This window comes from Leptonychotes weddellii, chromosome 4, assembly GCF_054177405.1.
Source record: "Leptonychotes weddellii isolate Sample4059 chromosome 4, ASM5417740v2, whole genome shotgun sequence".
Classification (NCBI taxonomy): Eukaryota; Metazoa; Chordata; class Mammalia; order Carnivora; family Phocidae; genus Leptonychotes; species Leptonychotes weddellii.
Genome location: NC_138372.1, coordinates 25423155 through 25433594, shown reverse-complemented (window position 1 = coordinate 25433594; position 10440 = coordinate 25423155). Strand labels below are relative to the sequence as shown.

Sequence of the window (10440 nt, the reverse complement as noted above, 5' to 3'; positions counted from 1 at the left end):
AGGTGGCGAGAGAGACAGAGACAAAGAGAAATGAGTCAGGGCCAGAGACGCAGGGAGAGAGCAGAGAGGGAGGCTGGTTGAGTGGGGAGACAGGAGGCACCGGGGGGAGCAAGAGGGGCCGGCGATCCCACAGAAATGTCTCCACAACAGGAAGCGCTCATAACATACCTGTGGTTTGGCCGGCCGGGGCTGCCTGCGCGCTCCCCATGTTCCCTCAGCCGCGGCTGTGATGGGGGGCTCAGGGAGGGCTGAGTTCCGTCCACCTCCACCCCCGGGAAGGGCGCTGCCGGGGCCACACCGGCCACACCCCCTCATGGTCCCCGGGGAGCCTTCTCCCTCGGCCCCCCCTTTCCTCTGGACCTCTGGTAGCTCGGCTGTGAAATGGGCCTGGAGCGGGCAGGCCTCTACATTCCGTCAGATCCGGGTTGGGGGGGTGCCCTCTGCTGGTCACCCCTGGGACAGGACTCCCGGAGAGCAGGGCGGAGCGGGGGAGGGGTCGTTGTTAGCTGGTGGCTCTCCGCCTCCCGCAGCCCCGTCCGGGGGGACAGAGGTCTGCATTGGTGCCACTTCTTCCTGCCGGCACCCCGTCCTCCCCCCAGCCCCGAATCGGTCTGAAAGACCCTGGAGCCCTGTGCACTCCCAGCCAGCCCCCCTGGCCGCCCCGGGAGGAGGCCCCGGCTGCCACAAAACGCTGACTTGGACAAAACGCTGTTTTACGGGGATTTGTTGAAAAGGGGGAAATCCCGGCTAAGGACTTGCAGCTGTGCAAACACCTCGTCTACCCTGCCCGCCGCCACCGCGCTGGATCCCCTGAATCAGCGTCTCCTTCCGCACCCCACCTCATGCCCCTGCCAGCCCGGCCTCTTCCCAGCTGCCCTGGCTCCTGCCTTGCTCCCTCAGAGGTCACCAGAGAGGGTGATGGCTTGCCCAAGGTCACACAGCAGAGCCGGCCTTGAGCCCTGACACCCCTGCTTGGCCACTACTGCTCGCGGGGAGAACAAGGAGCAAGCGAATGAATCGTTCTTTTCTCTGCACTTCTGTTCTCCGTGCAGGCTGTTCTTAGCTCAAGTCCTTTGATTGAGGCCATGTGAGTGTGTCCCCACATCTTCCCATTCTGGGCCCCTCTGGCCTGGGGAGGGGGCTCCCAGGGCAACGACAGGTATCTGCACAAAGGAAAGGACCAAGGGAGTTATCGGTATGGTCTTTAAACTTGACAGGGACTTGAGTTCATCCAACTTCTATCAAGTGTCACTGTGTGCCAGGCAAGGGACAGAGAGTGACACAGCCAGAGAGGGACGCAGAGCTGTGAGGGGACGTGCAGGCCTCGGCGGGCAGGGCAGGCGTCCGGTAGGCTTCCCAGGGGTAAGTCCACGGATAAGTAAGAGTCTGGAGGCCAATGTGCAGAAGGCACAGAGCTTCAGGGGGCCGGGCTGTGGGGGGTGAGGGGCGGGAGAGGGGTGCCAGTGGAAAGGAGGCAGGGGGCTCAGAGCACCCAGGCACCCTCGGCTCTGATGGTGGTTGGGTTGGGGGCAGTATGTCCCACAAGGCTGCCACGACCGGCCGTTCCGGGGGCATCATCCCTCTCGGCAGTCCCGCGAACAGGCTCAGCACACCGCCTCTCAAGGCCATGGGCTTGCCTCCCCTCTGGGAGCTGGAGTGATGTTCTCTCCATCGGCCTGGAGCCTGTCTGTCTGTCTGTCTAGCTGCGGCCCTGGCAGTTTTCACAGACCTCTGCTCCAATCCTGGTTGCCCGCTCTCGCCCACAGGTGCATCGCTGTACCTCCCTGAGCCTCAGGCTCTTCCTCTGCAGAAAGAGGAGTGGGGTGGGGGTGGGGTTCCTCATTCCCAGGGGCCTCATGGGAAGGAAATCATTTATTGAACAAAGCACTGGGCTGGTGCCTGACCGGAGGCCCTGGTGTCGCGACTGTGAGCTGTCATCCTGACGCAGACCCTGCTCCCTGGGGAGGAGACATCTGCTCCGGGGTCCTGCAGCATGCCTGTCACCCTCAGCTGAGGGAGCCCGGTGCAGGAGGTGCTGGGACAGGGCACGTTTAGGGAGCCACAGGGTGTGAGGCAGGGATGCTTCCCGGGGACCGGCATGGCCAAGGAGGCTGAAAGGTGGGGAGCTGGCTGGGGGCGGGGGGCCCTGCCTGGGCTCCTGGCCGGACTTGGGGCTCTTGCCCTGGTGTCCTGTCTGTCTATGCTCCCCCGCGGTCCTCTGCTTTTTTTTTTTTAAGTGTCTTTTTTTTTTTTAAGATTTTATTTATTTATTTGTCAGAGAGAGTGAGAGCACAAGCAGGGGGGACAGGCAGAGGGAGAAGCAGGCTCCCCGCTGAGCAAGGAGCCCGATGTGGGACTCGATCCCAGGACCCTGGGATCATGACCTGAGCCGAAGGCAGATGCGTAACCGACTGAGCCACCCAGGCGTCCCCACAGTCCTCTGCCTTAAGCCCCCTTCCAGCTGAGCCCAAGGCTGCCCACACCCTCCATCGTCCCCCACCCCAGGGAGGCCTCAGCTCTATATGGGAAGAGGGTCAGGGCTCCCAGAGCCAGGGCTGTCCTGAGTCATCCTGTGGCAGTGCCATGACCTTGGCCTCTGGCCTACCCAGGCCAGAACCACCCCCTCGCCTCCCCCTGCTTCCTGCTGCAAGCTCCGCCCACCAGGCAGAACATTCTGGCTGCGTGCCTGAATGAGCACGCCCCCAGCGCAGGTGGCCGCAGCAGGAGGGCCGGAAGCCCTCTCCAGAGAGGTGGGACCACGTGGTGTTTAGGGACTGGGGCTCGAGTGGCGCTCGGGCTTCGGGTCGGACCGTGCGTGTTTCCCCACGTGGAGAACAGGAGAGGCAAGCCTCTTGGGGCTGACCCGTTAGGGCAGTGCCCGGCCGGAGCCTCCATCAGCCGGACGTACCTGAGGGCCTGGCCCACGGGCTGCGGCCTTTTAGTCCCGGCATCGGTCATGGTGCAGACAGATCAGGGGGCCTGTGTTGAAGGCTGTGTCCTGGGCAAGATTCTTACAGGCGAGGCTTCCGTTCCCACATCTATAGAAAACAGGGATAAGAACTGTATGAGCCTCAGGGGTGACTGAGAGGACCCTGTGAGGCGGGGCCTGCAGAGCCCTGGGCTGGGGAGCCCCGCAGTGGCGGCCATTCCTGTTCCGGGGGCTCAGGGGAGCTTGCGGGACATATACCTGCCCAAGGTCACAAGACAGGTGGATGGCAGAACCGGGGCTAGCGGCCTCACCGGCCTTCTCCGGAGCCCCATATTCATTCCTTCAGAGCTTGGTGTGATACTGAGCTTGCAGGAACGCTGAACTGCACCTCTGGACCTAGCCCAACCCCAGGGACGGCCTTGCTGCTCACATGCGTCCCCGGATGTACACAACCCACCCGCAGGCCCCTCGTGCAGTCAGGCACAGGTGTGGAGAGGCCCCGGGCTTGGGGGGGGAGCCCAGAGCTGGGAGGCAGGGGAGGTGGGACCTGCCTTGGATGTTCAAAGTGCCACAGAGTCTCTCCTTCCAATATGGAGGGGCGCCTCCTACCCCCATGGCAGCCCTGAGAAGCAGGGTGTTGGTCTAGCTTTTTAAAAAAGACATCTCGGGGTGCCTGGGTGGCTCAGTCGGTTAAGCGTCTGCCTTCGGCTCGGGTCATGGTCCCGGGGTCCTGGGATGGAGTCCTGCTCAGAGGGACTCGTCTGCTTCTCCCTCTCCCTCTGCCCTCCCCACCTGCTTGTGCGCGTGCTCTCTCTCAAATAAATAAATAAATAAAACGACATCTTCATTGAGATACAATTCACATATCATACACTTGGCCCATTTAAAGTGTCCGATTCAATAGTTTTTTTAAAATAATGTTGGCAGCCGTCATCACAGTCAGTTTGAGAACGTTTTCATCACCTCTAACAGAAACCCTGCCCGCTTTGTGATCGCTCCCTTTTCCCCTTCCCCCCAGCCCGAGGCAACTACTAGTCCACTTTCTGTGTCTTTACGTTTACCTCTTCTGGACACTTCATATAAATGGAATCATATATGATTCTGTGACCGGCTGCTTCACTTAGCATGATGTTTTCAGGATTTTCCTGTGTCGTAGCACGAAGCAGCGCTTCATTGCTTTGCCTCGCTGAATCCTGTCCCACGGGGTGGCTACGCCACAGTCTATCCATTCATCCGTGGATGCACATCTGCGTTGTGTGGGACATCTTACCCCCTAAGGAAACAGGTTCCCAGAGTGGACCACTCGGGCTGCGTGTCCATCTCTAGAGTTTGTGCTTCTTCCCCACCCAGGCCTTGTTCTCACAGCTGAGCTCCGTGCTGTGGCAGGGCTAGATCGGGACACAAAGGGGTGAGGGGTCAACTTTAGAGAGGAAGGGGTGACAAAAGCGTCCCAGCGTCCTGAAGGATGAGTAGGAAATTGAAAGAACATCGAGGGGCGCCTGGGTGGCTCAGCCGTTGAGCATCTGCCTTCAGCTCAGGTCATGATCCCAGGGTCCTGGGTTCGAGCCCCGCATCGGGCTCCCTGCTTGGTGGGAAGCCTGCTTCTCCCTCTCCCACTCCCCCTGCTTGTGTTCCCTCTCTCGCTGTGTCTCTCTCTGTCAAATAGATAAATAAAATCTTAAAAAGCAGACAAACGGAAAGAAAGAAAAGAACGAAAGGAAGGAAGGAAAGAAAGAAAGAAAGAAAAAGAAAGAAAGAAAAGAAAGAAACATCGAGGGCAGAGAAACAGCAGGGGCAAAAGCCCAGAAGTGTGAGGCTGCCTGGTGTCAGGGGCAAAGGTATGGGGGAGCGGAGGGACGGAAAAGCGGTGGTAGGTGATAGGGTTGGAGACAGGCAGGGACTAGATTTTTAAAAGGCCCTGAACGTCCTGCTAGGCACCACAGATTTGATCTTGAAGGCAGAGGGGAGCCCCAGGAGGGCACCATCAACATAACGTGAAGTCAGGCAGACCTCAGACCCCAGTTCTGCTGCCCTTTGCTTTAGTTTTGTCATCTGGAAAATGGGGATGACAGTGATAATAACTTGTTCAAGTACTGAGAGCATTAAGGGAGTTCCTGTCTCTGGAGAACTCAGCCTGGGACCTGGCAGAAAGCCGGCCCAGCACATGGTACTGGGTCTTATCATCCAAGGGTCTTAGCAGGGGTGCGCCGGGGTCAGATGGGTGCGCTGGAAGGGCGTCTGGCTGCCAAGCGGCCGCTGTGGGGCAGGCTGTCGTCCAGGGGAGAGGGCCCCCGGGAGACTTGGGAGAGCGCTGCGTCCAGGGGAGAGGGCCCCCGGGAGGACGGAGAGCGCTGCGCAGGCTTGCGGGAGCTTTAGCAGGTGACTCCCGCAGCCTCGGACACGGTGGGCGTTGCTCGTGAATAACACCTCCGTCCTGATCTTTCGGGGAGTCCCTGGGCCCGGTGCGAAGCCACCCGGGGGCTGGCTTGACGGCCCCTCTCGGTTCCTCCCTGCAGCGCGCCCGCGGACGCCATGCGGGGGGCTCTGACGCCCCTGTCTTCGCTGCTGCTGCTGCTGCTGGGGTGCGGGCCGAGGGCGGCCACCGGAGGCGGGGCCGGCGGGGCCGCGGGCTACGCGCCCGTGAAGTACGTGCAGCCCATGCACAAAGGACCCGTGGGGCCGCCCTTCCGCGAGGGCAAGGGCCAGTACCTGGGTGAGCGCCTCCCCGCCCCGCAGGGCCTCGGACGGCTCCTGACCCCCACCTCCCTGCCTCCTGACCCCCCCACCAGCTCCTCCCTGGCCCCCAGCCACAGCCTCTCCATTCCCACCTGAGATCTCCCCCCGCCCTTCCCTTTTCGTCCTGACGCGGGTCCAGCGCCTCCGACCTCCGAACGGTCGGAAGTGGGGCGCGACCGGCTGGCAGAAGGGGTCTTCCGCGCGGGTGGGGAAGGGGCGGGACCGAAGCGGGGGCCGGGGGAGGGGCGGACTGGTCCGACGGGCTCTAAGGAGGGCTGCTGGCGCCACCTGGCGTCCATTCCACCCCCCCAGGTGGTGCAGGGACGGGAGTCACCCCAAGCTCCGGGCGAAGGCCCAGCCTGGGTAGGTTGGGTGCTAGGAGCCCCCAAGAGGGCCGCTGGACCTAAACCCCCAAAGCCCATCTTCCATGAGTGCACGGAGAGGGAGACGGGGTGTGGCCTTCACGAGCAGATGTAGTGTTACCTCATGGGGGTGTGGGTAGATGCGACCCACGTCCCCACTTGCCGGGCCCCTGACTGCCCCTTCTCTCTGTCTCTCTCTCTTTCTCAGAAATGCCTCTTCCGTTGCTGCCGATGGACCTGAAAGGCGAGCCCGGTCCGCCTGGGAAGCCCGGGCCTCGGGGACCCCCTGGCCCTCCTGGCTTCCCAGGAAAACCAGGCACCGGAAAGCCAGGACTCCATGGGCAGCCTGGCCCTGCCGGCCCCCCTGGCTTTTCCCGGATGGGCAAGGCTGGTCCCCCAGGGCTCCCGGGCAAGGCTGGACCACCAGGACAGCCAGGGCTTCGGGGTGAGCCAGGGCTCCGAGGGGACCAGGGCCTTCGGGGGCCCCCAGGACCTCCTGGCCTCCCTGGGCCCTCAGGCATTGCTGTCCCTGGAAAGCCAGGCCCCCAAGGGGTGCCAGGACCCCCAGGATTCGGAGGGGAGCCAGGGCCCCAGGGGGAGCCAGGGCCCCCAGGGGATCGAGGTCTCAAGGGGGATAATGGAGTGGGCCAGCCAGGACTACCTGGGGCCCCAGGGCAGGGGGGTGCCCCTGGACCCCCTGGCCTCCCTGGTCCAGCTGGCTTGGGCAAACCAGGTTTGGATGGGCTTCCTGGGGCCCCTGGAGATAAGGGTGAGTCGGGGCCTCCCGGAGTACCAGGACCTAGGGGGGAGCCAGGGGCTCTGGGCCCAAAAGGGCCCCCTGGGGTGGATGGTGTGGGAATACCAGGGGCAGTAGGAGTGCCAGGGCCACAGGGCCCAGCAGGGGCCAAAGGGGAACCAGGAACCCGGGGCCCCCCTGGCCTGATAGGCCCCACTGGCTATGGGGTACCAGGACTGCCAGGCCCCAAGGGGGACAGGGGTCCAGCTGGGGTCCCAGGACTCTTGGGGGACAGGGGTGAGCCAGGTGAGGATGGGGAGCCAGGGGAGCAGGGCCCGCAGGGCCTTGGGGGGCCTCCAGGACTTCCAGGGTCTGCAGGACTCCCTGGCAGACGTGGGCCCCCTGGGCCCAAGGGGGAGACAGGGCCTGGAGGACCCCCAGGAATGCCTGGTATTCGGGGTGACCAGGGGCCTAATGGCCTGGCTGGGAAACCTGGGCCTCCAGGAGAGAGGGGACTCCCTGGTGCCCATGGACTCCCTGGACCAACTGGGCCCAAAGGTGAGCCCGGTTTCACGGGCCGCCCTGGGGGACCAGGGGTGGCAGGAGCCCTGGGGCAGAAGGGCGACTTGGGGCTCCCTGGGCAGCCAGGCCTGAGGGGCCCCTCAGGAATCCCAGGGCTCCAGGGCCCAGCTGGTCCTATCGGGCCCCAGGGACTGCCAGGCCTGAAGGGCGAACCCGGCTTGCCAGGGCTGCCTGGAGAGGGGAAAGTGGGGGAACCCGGAGTGGCTGGGCCTACAGGGCCCCCTGGGGTCCCCGGTTCCCCAGGACTCACTGGCCCTCCTGGGCCTCCGGGGCCTCCCGGTCCCCCTGGTGCCCCTGGGGCCTTTGATGAGTCTGGCATCGCCGGCCTGCACCTGCCCAACGGTGGCGTGGAGGGCGCTGTGCTGGGCAAGGGGGGCAAGCCGCAGTTTGGCCTGGGGGAGCTGTCGGCCCACACCACACCCGCCTTCACCGCCGTGCTCACCTCACCCTTTCCCGCCTCGGGCATGCCTGTCAAATTTGACCGGACTCTCTACAATGGCCACAGTGGCTATAACCCGGCCACCGGCATCTTCACCTGCCCTGTGGGCGGGGTCTACTACTTCGCTTACCACGTGCACATCAAGGGCACCAATGTGTGGGTGGCCCTGTACAAGAACAACGTGCCAGCCACGTACACCTATGATGAATACAAGAAGGGCTACCTGGACCAGGCGTCTGGCGGGGCCGTGCTCCAGCTGCGGCCCAACGACCAGGTCTGGGTGCAGATGCCGTCGGACCAGGCCAACGGCCTCTACTCCACCGAGTATATCCACTCCTCCTTTTCAGGGTTCTTGCTCTGCCCCACATAACACCACGGGGGCCTTGCCGCCTTGGCCTCTTCCTCTTTAGTGGTAGAGAGACCTTCTCAGTTACAAGAACCTCCATTTAAAGAAAAAAACCAAAGGCTGAACAGATGCGGAAGCAGAGGCGGCCGTGGCCTTGGCCCGAGGAGACTGGTTTGGTTCCTCCCTCCATGCAGGCTGAGGTGGTTTCTGGAAGAGGCTGGCCGGAGTTCCTCTCCCCGAAGTGTCTGTGCAGCGTTGGGGTTGCGCCCCCACTGCAGGCAGGGGCCCCAGGATGCTCAGCCCAGCTGCCGGAGCCCTCTGCCCTCTCTGGAGTCCTGGGCTCTGCTGGGTGGTGAAGGATGCTGCTTCTCTGAGTCAGAGCGGAGAGGGGACTGAGCTCCCCATTCCATTCCCCCAGGGAGACACAGGCCCAAGCCCTGCCCTTCCTGCTGGCCCCCAGATGGTACCTCGGATCTCGGCTGGGGCTCTTCCAGCTCCCCTGGGACCTCCATCCCCTGAAGAGTTTTTGCTTCCAGGGGAAAGCAAAGGGCAGGGAGCATCGAGGTCGCCAGTGTGGACGCCCTGCCAGGACTGCACCCCCAGCGTGATGCTGTGGCATCAGGCCTGTCCATGGCAGGTGCAGGTGCGTGGCCCCTTCTCTGCAGGGTCCTGGGAAGGGCCAACCCCTTTTCTGCTCCAGCTGCAACCGCAGGAGCGGTGGTTTGTGATGGGAGGGGCACGGATCTGGGGCACGATGGCGGCCCTTCATGTCCACCTCCTTCTCCCAGGCTGCTCCCACTGACTGGCTCTGCTCAGCATTAAGGGCAGCCACACAGGCCCTTGGGGACTGCCACAGCAGGCCCGGGGCAGGATGGACCATCAGCGAACTCGAGTACCCTCCCTTTCTCTCCTTCCACCTGCTGGGGGAGGGCTGATTTTTTCATACAAAATTGTAAGGTATCCCCCCCCCCAAGTGTCCCCAAGGCAGAGAGCCTCTTTTTTGGCCCTCAGAACAAGGTACACACAAGCTCGGGGATGAAGAAGGCTCCCGCCTGCTTCTCCTTAACAAGAACCATATGGCGGGTATGTGTGTCTACTAGAGGGGTTAATCTGAGGGGGCTTCCTCTCCTTCTACCCTCTGGTTCCAATTTCCTGTTCTAAGCAGGATTAGGGCCCAGAAGGCTGAGGCTCTGAGGAAAAGGGTGCCAACAGGCCCCTTTGGAATGAGTTGCCTCTGGATGTTTCTGCCGTTTTCCCCAAGCAGAGCGCCCCCTGCAGGAAACGGGCAGGATCCCTCTCCCATCTCCTAGTTCAAACTCAGTGGATAAAGCTGAGATTAATGCTGGAGCAAAGATGGCCACTTTCCCAGGGGGCGCGGGGCCTCTCCATCAGCCCTCCCCGAGCCGACCCACTTCTCTGTACCAAGTGTGAACCTGGGTCGCCCGGTGTGGTCTCGCACTGCTCCGATTCTGGCCAGCACCAGACCATCCGTGTTGGGGAACGGTGGTGGCTGACCTCTGGCTCACTGCGCTGCGGGCCCCCGGGCCCCTGGGCAGGCCTCCTCCCCGACCCACTTCTCCCAACAAAGCAGGCCCTTTGCTTGTTTTGTCTTTCAAAAGAAGTGAAACCCAAAGCTGTGCAAGAGACACTTGAACAGGTTTTGGCTGGGGTTCATGATAGATTGCTTGATCTCCGATACCCGAGAGAATGAATGAGTCTCAAACCGAGCGTGCTGGGGTCCTTTTTGCTCAGCCTCCTTCCTGGGCCAAAGCCACCAGCATCTGATCGGTCAGGGAGGTGTTCCGATGGGTGGAGATTCATCAGCTCTCTCAGGGGGAGCCCAGGGGACTAAGGAGGGCACTGGGGGAGCCAGAAAGAGCTGTTTCACAGAACTTAGCTTCTGCTAAATGTCATTCCTGAAGCCTTTGGGGAGGGGTGGCTGGTGTTTCTGAAATGTCTATGGGATTTTAGTGCCAGGTGTCCACTTGACTAGCTTTGATAAACGATGCCAAGTTTTAACTATGAAAACTACGGTACCTTGGTGCATTTTTATATTGATTCCTAGGGTTTTTTTTTTTTTTTTTAAGATTAAGGTTTGAATGTTTTCATTGGTAATTTCATTTCTAACCTGGTATAGGAAGCTTAGTTCTCTACATACCTATTATGTGCCCTGTGTCACAGATTAGGAAAAAATGCACTTGGGAACAACAACAAAAAAAGCAAAAAGGGACTTCTTTTTGAAAAGAAAACCAGCAGTATTGACGGATTGTACTGACACCACCTCAATAAAACCTCTTGTATGAAATACCG

General features: G+C 61.5%; 1 protein-coding gene across 1 annotated transcript; it reads left to right on the top strand.

Moving 5' to 3' along the window:
- Positions 1-5248: 5248 nt before the first annotated feature.
- COL8A2 (collagen type VIII alpha 2 chain) lies at positions 5249-10435 on the top strand. Its single transcript, XM_006748484.3, has 2 exons — positions 5249-5642; positions 6236-10435. Exons 1-2 carry the CDS (start codon positions 5462-5464, stop codon positions 8152-8154), a joined length of 2100 nt encoding a protein of 699 aa, XP_006748547.1. The 5' UTR covers positions 5249-5461; the 3' UTR covers positions 8155-10435.
- The last annotated feature ends 5 nt before the right edge of the window (positions 10436-10440 follow it).

Coding starts and splice junctions, on each gene's coding strand:
- COL8A2 (XM_006748484.3), top strand. CDS start 5,462: ATGCGGGGGGCTCTGACGCCCCTGTCTTCGCTGCTGCTGCTGCTGCTG. Junction 5,643..6,235: donor GGGCAAGGGCCAGTACCTGG/GTGAGCGCCTCC, acceptor TCTCTTTCTCAG/AAATGCCTCTTCCGTTGCTG.